At 45.7% G+C, this 19,078-nt stretch overlaps 3 protein-coding genes across 3 annotated transcripts; 1 reads left to right on the forward strand and 2 right to left on the reverse strand.

Moving 5' to 3' along the window:
• Window positions 1–8,017: 8,017 nt before the first annotated feature.
• On the reverse strand, window positions 8,018–10,088 carry LOC9640685. Its single transcript, XM_024676913.1, has 7 exons — window positions 9,233–10,088; window positions 9,107–9,181; window positions 8,809–9,057; window positions 8,710–8,751; window positions 8,529–8,651; window positions 8,378–8,449; window positions 8,018–8,325 (listed from the first exon to the last, which is right to left on the reverse strand). Exons 1-7 carry the CDS (start codon window positions 10,041–10,043, stop codon window positions 8,138–8,140), a joined length of 1,560 nt encoding a protein of 519 aa, XP_024532681.1. The 5' UTR covers window positions 10,044–10,088; the 3' UTR covers window positions 8,018–8,137.
• Window positions 10,089–10,331: 243 nt separating this feature from the next.
• LOC112346938 (small glutamine-rich tetratricopeptide repeat-containing protein-like) lies at window positions 10,332–12,350 on the reverse strand. Its single transcript, XM_024676914.1, has 10 exons — window positions 12,222–12,350; window positions 12,009–12,154; window positions 11,921–11,951; window positions 11,737–11,861; window positions 11,539–11,593; window positions 11,386–11,485; window positions 11,175–11,335; window positions 11,074–11,120; window positions 10,974–11,027; window positions 10,332–10,909 (listed from the first exon to the last, which is right to left on the reverse strand). The coding sequence occupies exons 1-10, from the start codon at window positions 12,304–12,306 to the stop codon at window positions 10,433–10,435; spliced, it is 1,281 nt and encodes a 426-aa protein (XP_024532682.1). The 5' UTR covers window positions 12,307–12,350; the 3' UTR covers window positions 10,332–10,432.
• A 92-nt stretch (window positions 12,351–12,442) lies between these two features.
• Window positions 12,443–18,023, forward strand: LOC9640686 (DNA-directed RNA polymerase IV subunit 1). Its single transcript, XM_024677054.1, has 19 exons — window positions 12,443–12,588; window positions 12,730–12,862; window positions 12,927–13,051; window positions 13,112–13,201; window positions 13,257–13,301; window positions 13,363–13,542; window positions 13,594–13,746; window positions 13,797–13,943; window positions 13,995–15,815; window positions 15,877–16,031; window positions 16,080–16,152; window positions 16,207–16,325; window positions 16,372–16,493; window positions 16,543–16,763; window positions 16,816–17,031; window positions 17,093–17,227; window positions 17,272–17,435; window positions 17,492–17,600; window positions 17,646–18,023. The coding sequence occupies exons 1-19, from the start codon at window positions 12,484–12,486 to the stop codon at window positions 17,943–17,945; spliced, it is 4,413 nt and encodes a 1,470-aa protein (XP_024532822.1). The 5' UTR covers window positions 12,443–12,483; the 3' UTR covers window positions 17,946–18,023.
• The last annotated feature ends 1,055 nt before the right edge of the window (window positions 18,024–19,078 follow it).

Raw genomic sequence — 19,078 nt, forward strand, 5'->3', positions numbered from 1 at the left:
GAGGACAATGGGACTTAGTGGCCGGGCCTATGGGCCTTGATCTAGTTGCAGTATTGGCAAATATAGCCATGGACAGAAAAAGGACTTGGTAGGAACTGAAAAAGGGATATTAGGGAAGGGTATTCCCCATGTCTGTGGGCATCCTAAGGATGCTAAGGAGTGGATCTAGGATGACCACTCGTGGACGGATGGCCTAGTCTTGGAGAGACGGGACTGTGATGCAAGTGGTATTGAACCACCAGTGTGGCAAAGGTGAATGGGCATGGCCTTAGTGTAACAGGCCGATATGTTAATGGTACCTTTGGTTGTCAGTCATGGGACCGGACACGTGGAGCACTTGGACCAAGTGCAACGGTTGAGTGGCACGGATGCCATTCTTGGGGCTAGCAAGTCCCCAAGTCCGGAATAAAACTTATAGAGGTTGTGAGTGAGACTCCTCCAAGTGGTCGGAGGTGTGGTTAAGTGACTAAAGTAGAATGGAAAAATTAGTCGCTTACAACTTGGTATCGGAGCTGTTCCTTACTCCGACTCTTATTAGTAGCCAAGTATATCACCACTTGTATTGGAATTGGAAGGTCCTAGATATGGACCTATCCTCAAGGAGTAGCATGTCGAGAGGACATGGCTCTCCGCTTAAGTTCATGTGTGAACTTGTGCGCGATGTGGTGGATGGAAAAGGGCCAGTAAGGGAACGACTTTGGGATCTTGGGAACGGTATAAGGTTTCCCTCAAAGAGTTAAGGATGTGATCCGGATGAGCGTTTGACTCAGCTAACTAGCTAAGGTAGTTATGGTAAACAACTATAGTTGGGATCACAGGAAAGATGCAAACTCCAAAACAATAAAGGAGTCACAAGATAATCCGCACATAGTTGAGGCTGGTGCTCATGAATTTGAGACCGGAATTGATGATCATGAGAGGTCAAGTACGGATGAGGGCAAGAGCCCTCGAAATGGTAGCTAGGGCTACCTTTTATAAATGCTGGAACAAACCCAAGGAGTTGGGGGTATGCTCAAAGGATGAGTCGGCATTCTCATCATAGGGACGGATAGTCCTAAGGGGCAAAGGCAGCCCACAGAGAACGGGAAATAATGAAGTGTTGGAATAACACTTGCAAGATGGTCCTTATGAGTAGGACATGAATACATGAAGTTGTATTCAAGTGAGCTGGCACCTCAAAAATAGGACCTTATGGGTTGTTGGTTTAGCGAAGTCCAAAAATGTTGGATGACTCAAGTGGGGTCAGGGAATGGTCCTAAGGGATTAGTTAAAGCATTTAGACTGAGGTGTATAATGCCCCATGAGTATTGGGAGGATTATAAGATCCAAGTATGAGAACAGGAGATATCTCATTGATGGCAGAATGTGCCATACTAAAGTTGTGGGAAAGATGTTCCCAGAAGAAAGCAACTTTAGCCCAGAGTTGGGGACAAACATTATGGTGCAGTGCTAATGGATAGTTAGCAGGAGGCACAACTATATTGGTCTTGGCAAAGACCTAGACACTAATAAGTAGTGTTATAAGGATAGGCTCATAGGGCGAATGGTGTGGAGACACCAAATGTGCCAAGGTGTGATACCTTGAAGTTATGTTGATGGGTTCATAAGAACCCCTTGCCAAGAGAATCCCAACGGAAATGGGAATGGCATAATCTAAGCTGGAAGGCATGTGGTAGAGTGTGGTGACCAAAACAATGATGGAGGTGTGGAAGCACCAACAATGAGTTGTAGGACTTGATAACTATGAGGCAACTAAGCAAAAGGTGCAAGATAATTGGTTAAACTGGTAGAAGGTAACTACCCAAGACTTCTTAATGGCATAAGGAAGTTAGATATACCCTTACGAGGGATAAATTGCTTATGTTGCGATATAGTAAGTCAATGTCATAAAAGGGAATGCTCATTGTCAAACAGGCCATCATTTGGGACACCAAAACACTCTAGAACACCAGGAAGTGGTGTTTGATGTTGCGAGGGCAATAGATAAGGCCCAAGGGACTAAATCCCTAGTGAATGATGGATAGAAGGTGCTATCCAAATGTCCAATGTTGCGAAGACGGGAGAAGACTGTCTACCCAAATTGGATAAAACCAAAAATGGAATTTTGGAAAGGCTAGTGATAGGCATGTAAAGGCCCATAAGCAACAACTTTAATCCCAGTGTGTGGGATTACAAGGTGAGCATACATGGATTGAAGAACCACTCCCTAGGCTATCGGGTAGGTTCATCCTAAGAATACTTGTTAAGGCATGATAGAAAGTGCAAAACTATCCTCCTAGTCTGGAGGAGAATGACTGAAAGAAAGGTGTGAAGCCAAAAGCAAGTAGTAAGGGGATAGAACCAAACTATAGAAATCAAAGGGCATAACCAAGGGTGGTTATGCTAGTTGGGAGTGGAGAATCAAGTGGGGGCTCGAGGGTGTTGTTGCTAGCAACCGTGATGCCATGGAGAGTCTAAAATATGGAATTGTCCATACTAGACTATATGGCAACTAGAAAGCTTGCGAAAAGGGAGGTCTTAGCAAGCTAAGGGACAGAGTTCCTTTAAGGTTCCCAAAGACGATTCTAAGTAGCTTAGTACCTAGAAAGGCCAAGTGTAAATGGTTCATAGAACGCATGAAACTAGAGTGGCGCAGCAGAAGCATGGTCTTGAAGCTTGCCATGAGGCAAGGCTATCAAGGTTAGGGAAGCAATTCCCAAGTGTTCAAAGAGAGGGCTTTGAACGAAAGTCGATGGTCAAGGACTTTCACACTTATGCAGGAACCATGTTACGGTGGTCAGAGGACTTGCCAAGCGGGATTGGCAAGTCGGGGGAACAAATACCCTAGTTGAAGGTGATAATTTTAAAAGGGTGGGCCATAGGGCCAAGCATGGAGGAGTCCATGCATGATCACAGATGTGTCAAGTGAGAGGACTTAGTAGTGTGGAGGAACTAGGTTCCTAAGCTGTGATCTATAGCACGCTTTAAGTATAAATTGGTGCACCGGCGTGGGGAGTCACGCCAGGCATCTAGGATGATGCCTTCTGTAGATGCATATACGGAGGTTGGGTTCGAGTCCCGACCCCCTAGTGCTTGGGTTCGAGTCCCAAATCACTAGGGCGTGGTGATGGTTTGGAATATGAGGACACCCATATTTCGGTGGTCATGGACTCTTAATGAGGAGATTGGCTTGGGCACACTGCCAAACGGGGGATGCCCCAGAGTCGTGATGCACGGTTAGATTGCTTAGAGTGAGAGTTCGGCATATCTAACTTGAACACTTTGGTGCAAAGGGCACCAAGGACGTGGTGAATGAGATGGGGACACCCAGTCTCAATTGCTATGGATCCTTGGCCGGAAGGGCTGGCTTGGGCGCACTGCCAAGTGTGGGGGATGCCCCCGGGGTCATAGTCAACAACTTAAAAGGGTTTGGAAGACCTGGTTCCTACTGGTAGACCTATTGAGGGGTCAAGATGAGATCACTAAGTGATCTTGTGGCTAAACAAGGACAAGGTCTTTGTTTGGGTTAAGGGATATGATTCCTAGTTCAAAGTGTTGATTTGAACTATTGATAATGGTGTGGCTTGGTCAAGGTGACCAAGTAGGAAGAGCACCTATGGGAAATGAGCTATGTCACTGCTATGGCATAGTAAATCCGAGGAAAGTAGTCTCTATAAGAGATCCAAGGGAGGGTCTCAAAAGTTGGGCCATGGATAGAGCCCACAGCAGGAAATGTTAAAGAGACGTACTAGGGGTGAACACCCTCTAGACTTGGCAAAAGCAAAGTGTTTGCTATGGAACTGAAAGGAAACCTCGAAAATGGAGGTAGCAATCCTATGTTGCTGGGTGCAACAATCAAGGATAGGAGCAAAAGATTAGTGGCTAAGAAAAGAGCCATGGGAATCATGGGAAAAAATCCAAATGGCAAAGTTAGGCCGAGAACACTAATGTGTTGGGTCTTAAAGGATTGTGGGAAAGGCAATGTTTCCCCAAAGATGGATTCCCAATCGCTCCGATTTGGCGAAAGTGGATGCTCCAAAGGGGGCAGTGGTAAGGTAGCCAAATAATAGGGCCGTGGGCAGCCCTAGCACCAATTATGATAACTGGAACTTAGTGCCAAAAGTGGCACGATATCGAAGAGAGGATGATGGTACCCTCAAGTAAAGAACTTCCTAGGATAGGGAAGTGGAGTTACACCATATGCAACGTAAGGTGTCGGAGACACCTAGGAAATTGATTCTGAGAAGTCAAAATTAAAAGTTCCAAAGTGCAAAGGTTATGTTAATGGAATCTGAGACAACTCAAGAATGAGTAGTGGAATTGAGTTAGAGAGGGTGTCTCTTACGGGTTTAGCGAGAACTAAACCAATAAAAGGGAGCAAACCACCCCAGGTGGCCGAATGAGTCTCTATGTTGGAGAGACTATGCCCCTTAGAGGATAGACAAAGCATGGTGAGCCTTCGAGGTCAAACCATAGACAAATATTAGCTATGTGCCAAGGATGGAAATGGTAATACCTGCGAGTGATACTTTATAAAAGAGTTTACAGTTCGATGAGGACATCGAACTTCGTCTATGGGTGGTGGAGTTGTGAGACACAAATCCCTAAGCCCCAAAGTGGAGACACAAAGTTGTGAGACACAAATCCTTTGAAGACATATGGGAAACTCACTCAAATTTCGAGCATCATCCCAGGAATGATATATGGGAATCACCATAAAGTCAAATCAATGGTACACATCATCCCCAAGATTTCTACAGAAGAACTCCGGCCGGATGCGAGGATTAGTAGCAAGAGTAGGAAGAGTTGTACCACACACTGTAAATACTACTATCAATTAAGTTTAATTGTTCAATTACAACTACATAACATCGAACATTGCACCAATTATTGCTCTAAAGTCAAAGAAGGAAGAGGCTACTACTTTGCGATGAAGATGAACAAAAAGGAAAGAGCAAAAAAGAAGAAATTGAGAAAAATAATAAGAAAAGAGATATCTGTGAGACACAAATCCCTAAGTCCCAAAGTGGAGCCGAAAGAGTGCCACGTGGTAGTGGCCGAAGCAAAAGCCAAACGAGTGTAACACGTTTGGACTAAAAGGCTCCAACTTGAAAGGTTGAGAGCGGGAGTGGAACTCCCAACCGAGTGCTCAAGGAACGAGCATGAAGCGAGCAATAAGCGAGGCTAAAAAAAGGGACCCAAAAGGACTAACACATGACACGTGGGAGTGTCTGAGATGGAGTCCGAGTTGGAGTCCAAGATGGAGTCCGAGATGGACCCGAGTTGGAGTCTGAGGTGGAGTCCGAGATGGAGTCCGAGATGGACCCAAGATGGAGTCCAAGATGGAGTCCGAGATGGACCCGAGATGGAGTCCGAGATGGACCGAGATGGAGTCCGAGATGGACCCGAGATGGAGTCCGAGATGGAGTCCGAGATGGACCGAGACGGAGTCCGAGATGGACCCGAGATGGAATCCGAGATGGAGTCCGAGAAGGACCCGAGATGGAGTCCGAGGTCAAGACCGAGACCGGGACTGAGACCGAGACCGGGACCAAGACCGAGACCGAGACCGAGACCGAGACTGGGACCGAGACCGAGACCGAGACCAAGTCCGAGTCCGAGTCCGAGTCCGAGTCTGAGTCCAAGTCCCAGTTCGAGTCTAAGAGGGTGAAAGCCCAAAGCGTTCATCTCCCAGACCCTTGGGGGTTTGGTGAGCTCCAAAAGTATAGTAAGGGGGAGGACTGCAATGGAGCCAGTTTGGCCAGGGAAGGCCAATTTGGCCCAAGAAGGCCAAACCTAGTGTTGGGTGAGGAACTGACCACTGGGAAGTCCAAGACTAGAGTGAATATGGACCGACAAGCAGGGTAGCTTGGTGAAGTGTTCAAGAGCCGGCTCTAGTTCCCCCTGGAGATCGACTGGCTGATGCTCCCAATTCAAGTGTGGGTGGCACTACCTACTTGGATACCTGGCGTGGCTCAACGGAACCTCGCTCTAAGCTCATGGTTAGAGCACCTAAAGGCGGAAGGTGGGGAGAGTACCCACGGGGCTCGTGTAGGGCCATGGTGTTCCGAAATGTTGTCCCAAAGTCCTAAACTGGGGAAAGTAGAAGGAGCAGTCCTCTAGTGTAGTGACTAAGGATATGGTCACATGGTGAGGAAGTCCCCGAGGACAATGGGACTTAGTGGCCAGGCCTACGGGCCTTGATCTAGTGGCAGTGTTGGCGAACATGGCCATGGACAGAAAAGGGACTTGGTAGGAACTGAAAAAGGGATATTAGGGAAGGGTATTCCCCATGTCTGTGGGCATCCTAAGGATGCTAAGGAGTGGATCTAGGATGACCACTCATGGACGGATGGCCCAGTCTTGGAGAGATGGGATTGTGATGCAAGTGGTATTGAACCACCAGTGTGGCAAAAGTGAATGGGCATGGCCTTAACGTAACAGGCCGATATGTTAATGGTACCTTTGGTTGTCGGTCATGGGACCAGACACGTGGAGCACTTGGACCAAGTGCAACGGTTGAGTGGCACGGATGCCATTCTTGGGGCTAGCAAGTCCCCGAGTCTGGAATAAAACTTATAGAGGTTGTGAGTGAGACTCTTCCAAGTGGTCGGAGGTGTGGTTATGTGACTAAAGTAGAATGGAAAAATTAGTCGCTTATAATATCTAGATAATGCAAAAGCTAGATTTAAACCAAAATCCCAAATTCTAGAACTCTTCAAGGACAATCAAATATGCCCTTCATTTCCACTAATATGAATGTATGGAATATGGAAAGAGAATTAAGAAATGTGCATATCAATTAACCCAAAAACTGTAGTTTATATATGGGAGCAAATGGTTCGGATTAAAACCAATCTGATGCTACCAAAATCCCACTATGCTAATATTAGTATACGATATAATAATTATATGCTTGGACCTCACATATTTAAATTAGGACATCACACTTAAACAAGAAACAAGAGGCACTTGTGAGAGCAATCGAAATACCATGCTTACATTAATGCTGCAATTAAATAAATCTTTGAGTTGTGAGAAAACATTAAATGAGAGGCAAATGGAGTGCCACAAAGGAGTAGAGAAATAGTCATAATCAAGAGATCATAAATTTAAGCTCAATGATACAAGAATGGAAAAAAAAACCTTTGAATTATTATTTAAGATGATGTGGCATTAGTCTTGGGTGGCAAAGTGAAGTGTGTCATGCCCATGCATATATGCATATCAAATATTATCTACACAATGACATTTCAATTGCTTATATAACAATCAAAAAGTGATTATATGCATAATATTTCTGCATACCAACTCCCCATGCACAATCATATTTGTTGCTATAGTTGGTCTAATTATAAGAAACTTTTACATGAAAAAGGACAAGAAGCTTAGTTTTATTTAAGAGAAAACAAATTCCACAAAAAGTTATTCTTTACAGCTATTTTATCTAGGGCACTTTTAAATGATCCAGCTCTGTCGACCTAGTATGACCAATCATGTCTCTACAAGTACAACATGATCTCTGTGGCCCGAGGACAAACAGGATTGAGGATGCTCAAGACCAGCTTGAGGGCAGCCTAGGGAAACGCTGCTCCTTGTTGTATATGCCAATTGATCCTCTATCCTTGGATCTCCACTTATCAGTGTGCCTCATTTAAAACCACAAGATCAATCTAAATACAATTATGCTAGTATATACTTTGAGTGATTAAGAAATATTTATAGTTTAAACACAAGCCTTAATAAAAAGGCAAACATGTATACAAAATTTAGCAATTAGGACATCAAACTTGTGCCAGTCACTTTGAAGAAGAGCATACTTTTTAGTCTCTGGCTTGAAAGAAAATCCTGCTTGTAGTTGGTGACTTGGTAAAGCAATCCTCACTATGGACTAATCACAATGATGTGTTTTAGCAGTGTAAACTGTAAGCTCAGTTTTGCTGTAGAAGTGCCATTCATTACGTGCGAACAAGAGTAAATGGTCTGCATATAAGAGATGTAAAGAAATAGAGTGAGGAAATACTAATCCCAAATTTTAAACCTGCAAACAACTTTTACCCAATCATAACGGCCGCCATTGGCCAGATCCGGGGGCAAGAAGATAAATAGATACCAATCTGTTACATAATACAAGTATATCTTGACAAGAGAGGGCAATTTACACTACGGCCGTTGTACTCTTGGGAACTCGAATGGTAAGCAAACCGTTCCGGAAAGACGCTCTAGCCTGCTTCATGTCAGCACGCAAGGGAAACCTAAACTTCCTTTGCTGGAAGACGTTGTCGCTGGTCTTAATGATGAGTTCCGGCCCTATATTATCCACAATAACTTCCTCTCGCGACATGCCTGCACAGTCGCAAAGCCAAAAGCTATTGAGAAAGCGTGAAAGTTTTCATACCTGGAATTTCGACACGAAGGATGTGGTGATGCTCATCATCTACCGAAGTTGCCTTTATGGGTTTGTTCTTGGCTACAGCAGAAAAGTAAAACAGGAAATGAGTAGAGGCAACAAAAAAAAAAGAAAAAAAAAAGAGAGAAAAACACGATACTCTTGTCCAACTTGGTCTCGTCAAGGTCCTCAATTGGTAATGTCAGAGCTGTCCCTTCGAGCTCACCGTCCCCCTGAGGCTTAACGCTGGCTGAGTCCACAATCACTTCCTCTCGCAACAGGGCTGCACGGTCGCAAAGCCAAGAACTATTAAGAAAGTGTGAAAGTTTTCAGGGACATACCTGGAACTTCGTGGTGATGCTCGTCATCTACTTTATTCTTGGCTACAGAAGAAAAGAAACAGGAAATTAGAGGCAAAAAGAACAAAAAAAGATCCATACTCTTGTCTAGCTTGGTCTCGTCAAAGTCCTCAACTGGCAATGCCGGCACTGTCCCTTCGAGTACAGCGTCCCCCTTGGGAAGGCGAATGGTGAGAATCTCATCCTGGAGATTAACTATTGCACCGTCGACATTAGCGTAAGGAGGAACGGCAAGCCTCTCGGGGCGGAACACGTCCTTCTCCGTGGTAACAAGCACACCCGGTCCATCTTTTGCAACATTCACTTGCACTTGATTCAGCGACGTGAGACCTGCGCAAGAAAAAAAAGAGATGACAACGTCTCCATCCAAATGACTTACCAGGTACTTGCACATCGACAGTATAGAACTGCTGGTTCTCAAACGATGACCACAATAGCTTCCGCTCGTCATATCCTGCAAGACACAGAAAAAAGAATACAAAACTCCAGGCAGGATCAACCATACCTTTATCAATGCTCTTGAGGCAGTTTAACAGCAGCTGGTAAGCGTGTTTCTTCTCAAAGTTGTAGAGAGCGACGAGTCCCCCGTGACGAGGGAACTGCGGCAGGCCCCCGGCATCAGCCACCTTCTGCGCCAACTCGAGGCTCCTGGCACACCTCGTCAAGTACTCCCTCCAGAAGATCTTTCTTGGAACAACCGGTGTAGCATATGATTCAGAGTGCTCCTGGATCAGAACGGAGAGGTTCGTGGACTGCAGACCAAAGAACTTGGGATAACACTCAGCGCCAAACAGACGCGCCTGCTCCTGCAGCTCGTGCACGTTTGGCTCCCCAGAGAAGACTTCCTTCTCGGCTCGGCAGGCAACAGTCCGGCAAAAGTCATGCACGAGGCGAGTTTCTTCCTTTGTGCGTTGATGGATGGGGGGCTCTCCATGCAAGCGGCACCTTGCATCCTCCGAGGCATTTTTCACAAGCTTGATCATGTGTGTATATGGGATGGGGTAGTCGCCTATGTCGTCAAGCCCGAGTGGTTTTTCAGCGGGTGGGGGGAATTCGCCGCTCACAATTTCGGTGTACTTGAGCATGTGGTCCAGGAGATGGCCCTCGAAGCAGACGGTGGTACTATCACAGTCGCCCACCGCCTTAAAGACTTGGCCGAGGACACGGTTGTTTAGGCGGAGCATCACCATCCACAGAAACTCTCCAAACTCTCTGTAGGCATCCTCCGTCAGTGGTTTGCTCACCTGAGAGAGCGTCTTTGCGCTTGCCGTGCGGATGCCGCTCCTACTACTCGCGCTTATCAACCGCCTGAACATTCTCTAGGGCCCTAGGGTTTTCTACAAGAATCGCCGAACATTTTGAGGTCGCAGGATCTGGCCAATGACAGCCGTCGGATGAGGGTTTTGAAATGTTAAGATCGAACAATAGACGGCACTGGGAGCTGCATTGATCGACAGCAAGTGAGAGCTCTTCTCCTCTCATATCTGGGGATCCGATTGGCAGAGGAGGATAATGTGGACATTCCTCTAGATCGCCTCGTGCTCAGTGTTTTTTGGAAAAAGTTTGTGTCCCTCTGGAAACTCAGGGTTCTCAGAGCTGGATGCTTTCCTTCTTGTGCATGGCAGCACAAACCTCTAAATATACCGCTTAATTCTTCTCTTAAGGCCTTGCCTACAAAACGAGCACGAATGGCGGAAAACTTTCTTCACTCCTGCGAACTTTGGTTTTGATTTTGCTGCTGCTGTTGCTGCGAAGAATTTTGATTCCGCTGGGCCTGACTCGCTGGGATTCCCAGGTTTTGGATCGCCGACTGGAGCGTCTCAGCGAAATCGAACGTAGCAGTGGCCCCTGACGCAAAGTTCTCGGCTGGAAATCCTCGGACCATGTTTGCAACTTCTGGAACCAAGTTCTCCAGTCCGGCACCGCCCTGCTGGATGCCTTGCATTACGCACTGTAGCAAGCCCGAGAGACCGTCCGGTTGGAACTCGGGAGGATTTGTCCTGGCCTCACTGCTGCCGTCTCTCCGGGCCTCTCTTTCGTGATCTTGTGGATGTTGTTCTTGTGTCTGTTCTTCGGCCGTGGCGCCACTGGCCGCCTGTGCGTCCGAGTTTCTTGCTGGCGACGAGTTTTCGCTATCACTTGTCTCGAATTGTGCAGTCACATTTACAACACATGCACCGGGCTGAAGAAGAAAAAATACGATTTGTTAGGCCACGATTAACAAGAACAGAGGTTCTCTCCCTTACCTCTTGATATTGGCTGCTTCCACGAAGCGCTTCAACAAGCTTTTGTCTCGCACTCTGAGATCAAATAATTTACACGAGATCGACCATCGTAGCAACGTACCTGAAGGTTATCACTTGCAGACGTGTTTGAGGGATCCACTTCTAAAGCTGGAGGAAACGAAAACAAGTTAGCACGATATGTAATCGGTTCTGTCGAGCTACCTTTAGTGAACCACTCAACTGCGTCAAGGTATCGTCCTTGAGAGTAATGGACAAGACCCAAGCGACTGTAAGCCTTGCTATATCGAGGATTTATCTCTATGGCCTTGTGGCAATCCGTAATAGCAGCGCCATGGTTTCCAGCTTGCGTGTGAGCAGCTGCTCTATAAAAACGAATAGAAAGGCTATACAAAAGTTGATCACGACTTGATACCTGTTCGCAAAATATATCGCATTGTTGCTGGATAGTGAAATCGCTAGAGTATACAGTTCAATAGCCTCAACATAACGATGACTGGCCATTGATCCGTTGCCTGTATCATGAGCAAAACTCGGTTGTTCGGTCACACGTAAGTTATTTCTTTACCTTGAGCTTTGAAAGCTTCAGCAAGCAGCTCAGACTCATCCTTACCCTTGTATGCCTGCAAAGAAACAAACAAGAACTTTCGAATTATCACCTCACACAGAAAAAGTAAAAGCATAGATACATTTATAGACTTTGAGATGGAAAGAAAAGCAACAAGAACCGCGGCAAACCTTGACAATAAATATTAGAGGTGCATGCCTTTAAAGTCTCTTGGAATGTAGATTCAGCTTGAGGTACACGGTTCTCGCTGGTGCCAGAGGAAAAAAATCCGGCACTCTCAAGACCTTCGACAAATTGCCGGTACACATTTTGAGAATCAAGCTCTGCATTATAGTAGAAAAGAAAAAAAAGAGATAAATGAAGATCGAAAGTTTGCACTCACCAGGAGTACTCGATTTCTTCAAGTCCGATTTCTGCCAAAGAGAGAGACTTTCAGCAACAAAAATGGAAAAAAGAAACTAGTAGCTTACTTCATGAGAGTGTGTCGACTGCGTAATAACGTCAACAAGCGAGACCTTCGATAATTTCTCACTGCCGCTGCGCAGGTCGAAAATCTCCGTCAAGCACTGCGCAGCAACCTCCAGCCCTTCGGAATCCACGCCATCGACAACTTCCACTGCAAGAGCCAAGAATTTCGAACAGATCGATCGATCGCGCTTGATCACAGCTCCCTCGCCGCTCACCTGAGCGCAAGAAATCGAGGAAGGATGCCACAATCCGCCTGGCTGCGACCGAATCACTCCGGAGACGCACCTGATCCTCCGCCATAACCCACAAACCTAAACGACAATGAGCGGGATCGACGGCGAGGATACTGCCAGGTGGGCGCCATCGCACCGTCGGAATCGTAGTGCCAAAGGTTTAGGGTCCGGACACTTTGTTATCGAATGGATCATTGTGGAGGAATTTCCCTGGGAAAATGTGCGTCGCATTAATCCCTAATCCATGGCTTCCAGCAAGAGGAGGAGCAGCCATCGCGATCGCGCATTGGAAGAGGCGACGGGTACGCTCATCGCTCTCGACTTCCGGCCGCTCACATCGGAGGAGATTGTAAGTTTGATGGATTGATGGATCGATTAGTCGTAGCAGAACAGCCTTCACTGCATAGGACCCGATCGACGAGCTGGAAATATTTCTTCCGGTCGCTAACGGCGACCGCGGTCGCTTTCGTTTCTTGATGTGTGTGCGCAGATCCGTGCCTCCGTGTACGAGGTCAAGACGGTCCGAGCCTTGCAAAACAATCGATTCGGGCTTCCAAACTTGAGCGATTGCTGTACTTCTTGCGGTGCCAAGCGAACGGATGCGTCCAATAGCGCTTGCCCCGGTAAGAACTCCACGGACAAAATCTCAGGGGAGTGAATGTGGATTGTTGTTTGAAACTTTTGCAGGCCATTCTGGTCACATTGAGCTGCCGGTGCTTGTTTATCACTGGGATCGCATCTCCGCTCTGGAAGCGATTTTAAATCGGGTTTGCCTCCATTGCTACAGCTTCAAGCACAAGGGCCGCAAAAAGGTCGCAAGAGAAAGCTCTTTTTTTTCTTATGCTTGTAAAGTGCCACTGATGGTTTTGCAGGAGCTTAGGACGTTAAGCAGCTTAGAGCAAGTGGCTTCTGGTGTTGATGCGCATCAAGCAGACATTGGAGCGGTCCCAAATGGCGCTCGGGTACGTTTTGTTTTTGTCTTGTTTTCTTACGAGGTCGCTTTCGATGCTGTTGCAGGCTCCTGAGGCCGAGGAAAATCCTGGAAAATGCACCGTATGCAGTGTGCGTGCTTTAGTGTTTTCTAATGCTCTTACTTTGTGAGTCACTCATGTTGCTTTGCCAGGGGCCAGCAGCGGCCGTGAAGAAAATTTTCAAGAAAGTGGGAACTGCTAATGTCCCAGCCCTCTTGCTGGAAATAGACGGCAAAGTTCGCCGCGAGGACATACCTCCGGGCTTTCAAAGTCTGATACTGAAAGACGAGATGACACCACAATGGAGGTCGAAGATGCTCGACCCGAATCAGGTAATCATTTACAAAAAATCAGCTTCAACGTAGCTAATGACTGATTGATAGGTCCTAAGAATTTTGAAATGCCTACCGCAAGAGACCATTGACAAACTTCGAGATGAAAAGTTACCTTCGATACCAGCAGAAGATTATTTTATAAAATCCTTGCCCGTGCCTCCAAACTGGATGCGCTACAGTACGAATGAGTTCTATTTCCAGGTAACTCTTCTTATGAATTTAAAATGACTGATTCTGATATTTCCGTGCAGGACAAGACAACAAAAAACCTGAAGCACCTGCTTACGAAAATCAAGTCCATTGTGTACACCCGTGATGAGGACAAAATATCTCTATTAACTGAACAAAAAGTCATGGAGATTCAAGCTGCTGCAACACAGTGCATTCGTGCAAATCCAGTAAGCTTCTCTTTTCTCCCAAGCTAATCTTACCTTTTCTGCATGAATTAGCTGTACGGCAACGTTTCAGACGAGGATCCCCGGTATGGCAACGTGTCAGATGAAAGCAAGCCTTTGTCCGGGTTGCATTTTCTTCGAAGTCTAACAGGCAAATACTGTGGGTCTTCTGCTCGAGCCGTGGTGATTGGTGATCCTGCTCTTAAGCTCGAGGAAATTGGAATTTCTGCTAGAATTGCCGCTGGTTTGGTTGTTCTGGAGACGGTCACAAGTTCCAACATAATCTTTCTGCAAAGCTACGCTTACAACAATCCCGGCCTTAAAGTAGTCAGAGGTGGTGAAGTATGCACAGCTAGAAGCTGCAAAAAGTTACAGGTAGGAGACGTTATACACAGGAGCTTGAAAGACGGGGATCAAGTTTTTGTTAACAGGCCACCGACGTTTCACAAGCATGCTTTGATAGGCCTCAAGTCGAAAGTCATCCGCAACAATGTTTTTGCTGTGAACCCGCTCATCTGTCCTCCTCTGTTTGCCGACTTCGATGGAGATACGTTGGCTTTATACTTGCCACAATCACTCCAAGTGAGAGCGGAGGTCGCAGAGTTGGTGGCACTTCCAAAACAATTGGTTTCGTCTCAAGGTGGGCAATCTATTATCGGGCTGACACAGGATGCACTTCTAGGGGCACACCTTATGACACGCAAGAATGTCTTTTTAGATAAACTTGACATGGACCAGCTGCGGATGTGGTGTCCCTCAGCAGAAGTTCCTGTTCCGGCAATTGTTAAATCACCGAGAAAGAGTCCATTGTGGACCGGCCAACAACTCTTTCAGATGACATTGCCAACGACTTTCGATTGGGAAAGCGACGATGGCGGGCTCATTATTCGACAGGGTGAGATTTTGAGAACGTCTGATAAGTCTTCGGCATGGCTTGGCAAGGATGGCCTGATGACTACCATTTGCAGAAGATATGGCCCCGATAGAGCTTTGGAGCACCTAGATATAGCTCAGGGAATTGCCGTGGACTGGATATCGGAAAGAGGATTCAGTGTTGGTTTATGTGACTTCTACATGGCTGCTGACGCGGTATCTAGAAGGAAGCTCGAGGAAGAAACTTTGTGTGCCGTGGAGGAAGCAAAGATCTCGTCTTTGGCACATCAGATTGTCTCCGACCCGCGCTTTCAAGTTAACAGTGTCAGCAGACCACGGTGCAACAGCTGGAACGAGCGCGTGCAGCCAGTTACGTCCGTTAACGAAGCGACACAGCAAGCTGCGATCTCTGCTTTCCAGTCCACCATGAAAGCTTTTGAGAGGACTATAGAGGAGCATGTCCGCGAGAACAGCAGGGAGAATTCGCTGCTCAGGATGGTCGAAGCAAACAGCAAGGGTTCTTTTTCGAAAATGATGCAACAAGGGGGTTGCCTGGGGCTGCAGCTACGTCAAGGCGAGTTTGTATACCACCGTGTCAAGTCACTATTCCCTCGAGCTGTTGAGAACGAGTCAAGGGGCTACCTCACTTCTTCCGAGCTATGGAAATCAATGGGCCTGGTGGAAAGCTCCTTTCTTGACGGCCTGGACCCGCGCGAGTTTTTCATCCATTCTCTTTCTTCGAGGAAAGGAAATGATGGCAGCCAGCAGCGGTGCGCGTCGTTCTTCAGATTTCTTATGAGCTATATGAAGGACATTCGCGTCGAGTATGACAACACTATCAGGTCCACGCACGGGGGTCATATTTTTCAGTTTTCTTATGGAGCTACTGCTGAACCAGGAGAACCAGTGGGACTTTTAGCTGGGACTGCGGTCATAGAACCTGTTTACGATCAGGTGATGAGTTCGTCACCACAGGCTTCTACGATGCTGAAAACACTGCAGGTTAGCTTCTGTTGCTTTTCTCCTTGGTGTGTGCGTGACTTCTATTTTCCAAACTTTCCAGAACATACTGTTCTCAAATTCGTTCAAAGACATCGATCGGTGTGTCACTCTTAAACTTCAGAAGCTTCCGGTTCAACCGGAGTGGATAGCATTGCAAGTGCAAGATTTTCTAAAGCCGGTCACTATTGGGATGCTGGCTTCCAAGATTTGGATTGAGTAAGCTAGCTTCTGTAAATTATTGTTCTTACTGTCACGCTTTTGCAGATACAGTCCCTGCAGCGAAGTTGGCGGGCAGAAGAAAAGAGTGCCATGGATTGGGTGCTTCCAGTTGCGAGCGGTTAATTTCCTCATATCTATTATTCTTTTCCTTAACAATGTGTTACATTTTCAGGAAGCAATGGAAAGGTGCAGTTTGAACATTGACACAATTGTGTGTCACCTTCGCAAGCTGCTCCCAACTAGCTTAGATGATCCGGATGCTTTTATTCAAGGGCTACATTTCTTTTCGAGGTAAGGATTTTCTTACGAGATATAGTTTACTTATAGATAAGTTTAGGGATGTTGAAGTGTTATGCTTCTTCCCAATCACTTCTTCTGTGAGCAACTATGATAGCAAGCAGATACACAAGCACATGATAGGAACAATGTTTGGAAATTTGCTTCAAGTTGTCGTGAAAGGTAGATTAGTGTTATAACGTCTTCTAAGTTGAGATGGTATTGGTTTCAGGATGTCCACGAGGAATAGAGTTTGTAAATGTAAAATGGGAAGACGAGCTATGCATCGAAGTTGCTTTCTTGTCAAGAACCCGAGGCGTTCCATGGACTCATGCATTAGAGGCGTGCGGTTCGATTTCACATTTGGTGGACTGGCAAAAGTCTACCCCACTCAGCATACAAGAAGTGCACGTCGCTTTTGGAATTGAGGCAGCATACCAGTACTTATTGGAGGTAATGAGCTCAAAAGTTTGGATATAGCATTGATTATTTTGGCTTTGTGCAGAAACTAAAAGAATTTACGAAAGGTTGTGAGCGGATTATAAACATAGAGCATCTGATACTCATAGCAGATGTCGCTTGCCATTCAGGTTCTGTGAATGGTTTTATAGCTGGTGTGCTAAGAAAACCGTGGAAGAATATCGATGCTAATGAAAGCGGATATGAGGCATTTGTAAAGAATTTGTCCGGCTGTTCACCCTTGGCTTTTGCAATGGGAAAAGTAAGTAGTTCTCCTGAAAAGAATTTTTTATGTCTTGTTATCAAAACCTTTCTTGATCTAGTCCCCAGGAGGTGTGTTTGAAGCTGCTGCGATGAATCGAGAGGTGGATTATTTGGCTGGTGCAAATGAATTGGCATTTTGTGGCAAGAGTCCCAGTCTTGGAACAGGAGCCAACATTGAGCTTTTCTTCAAAGAGGTGACTGGCATTGACAAAATCTCAATATTAACATGCATTTACAGGATAAGGGACCTGTTTCACGGTTTCCAGACTTCGAATCACTAGTTTTTTCGAGAAGAGTTGTTGACGACACTGTGTCGGCCACGCTCAGCGCAAAGGACAGAGAAATTGTCTGGGCAAGGATAGATCAACGCTCTCAAAAGCTGCATGACATATTAAGAAAAAGGTGTGTGGTTGTGTTTTGGACTAAGGAGACGATGACTAGAATGCATGTGCTTTTAGTTTGACAGGAACTCCGGTTTCAGCAGCAAATGAAGCTGTAATCTTAGATACTTTGAAGTATCACCCAATGATGGACAGTAAAGTGGGGTGTGGTGTCAGGCATATAAGAGTAAGTTCCCGAAGTTTCCTTTTTATTTATTGGTTTTCTTGCCAGGTTGATAATCATCACAGCTTTGGCGGTCGATGCTTTCATATTGTTCGACTGGATGGAAGTGTAGAGGACTTTTCTTATCACAAGTGCCTGCTAGAAAGAATCAAGGGCAATACGGTCTTGGTTCAAAGGTACAAGAAGAAGTTTATGGGAGGAAAGAATGGACGCAAGGAGGAGGTTCCAGTCGAGATTTTCTCACAGAAAAACGACACAGGTCTCAAGTCTTTTTTACAACCAAAAGTGAATGAAGAGGAGGGGTTTATGGATGTTATTGGCAAGCTCTGTTCTTTAAAAATATCTTGAAGGTAGAATGTATGACAAGAAAACCCATGGGTTTTTACTGGTAAGTCTTGCAGGAAGTCCTGCCTTTCGTCTGTGTTTTATACTTTCAGTGGAGAGACTAAGCTCCACTTAACACCACCTTTATATTTTGATTCTAACTTTATTACATTTTAGTCCTACATTGCTTCCAGGTTGAGAATCATTTCGTCCCAGTAAAAACACTCAAAAAAACTTGAGAAATTTGTGAAAAGAGAAAAGTACAACCACAATTGATCACTTAGCAAATGTAATCAATAGAAAGTATTTTTAGTCTCTTTCTTACAAAAGTGTGTGATAATGGGACAATTACACTTTATCTAGCACTTTAGAACCCCCATCTTGCCAATTCTAGGGTGGGTTGTGGTTGGCCAATAGAAATATAATGGCCCCAAGCTATCCCCTCCTCTCTAAGCAGACTTCATCATCTTCTCTTGTGTGGGATTCCTCTTGAGAAGCATAAGAAGCTCAACTTGATCAGTTGGTCTTCCGGCTAATAAATGAATTGGGTAGCCTTGGATTTGATTGGCCTCCTTTGCTGTAGCCACTTCTACACTTCTTCTTGTCAAAGCGGGCCACTTGGCAGATTTAGGATACTCTGGACACATGGGCAAATGTGGTGAGTTTAATTGTTCGACACACCTGGGTGGGATATGCTTTACATGCAACAAGCACCTACTGGTTAGAGATGACGCCATGGCATGCAAGAGTGGAAGAGGTAGTTTCTTGGGTGTGTGTGCTTGGTGTTGGCACTTTTGATACATCAACTGGGAGCTACATTTGTGAGCAGCAAAGCTGAGGAAGGAAGGCCAGACTTCAATAGCAGAGCAGTAGCTCGTGTATGTGTAGCTATAAACTATAGCAGGAACAGGCAAAAAAAGCCCTCAAAGATTTTCTTAAGAGGGAGAAAAGAGAAAAAGAAAAAAAAGATAAAGTAGATGAATTCATTCATTATACAAACTCTAGTTCAAAGGTAATACCATCAAAATCAGTTGAAGAGATAGAGAGACTTATCAAAGGGTGGGGACTTTTCTAAAGCTTGCCATCATCTTTATAGCAACAACAACCACCATTACAGTCATGACCAATGGCATAACAAGCTTCAGCAACAACAAGTC

The sequence above is a fragment of the Selaginella moellendorffii genome, unplaced genomic scaffold (assembly GCF_000143415.4).
Source record: "Selaginella moellendorffii unplaced genomic scaffold, v1.0 SELMOscaffold_18, whole genome shotgun sequence".
In the NCBI taxonomy this organism is placed as follows: domain Eukaryota; kingdom Viridiplantae; phylum Streptophyta; class Lycopodiopsida; order Selaginellales; family Selaginellaceae; genus Selaginella; species Selaginella moellendorffii.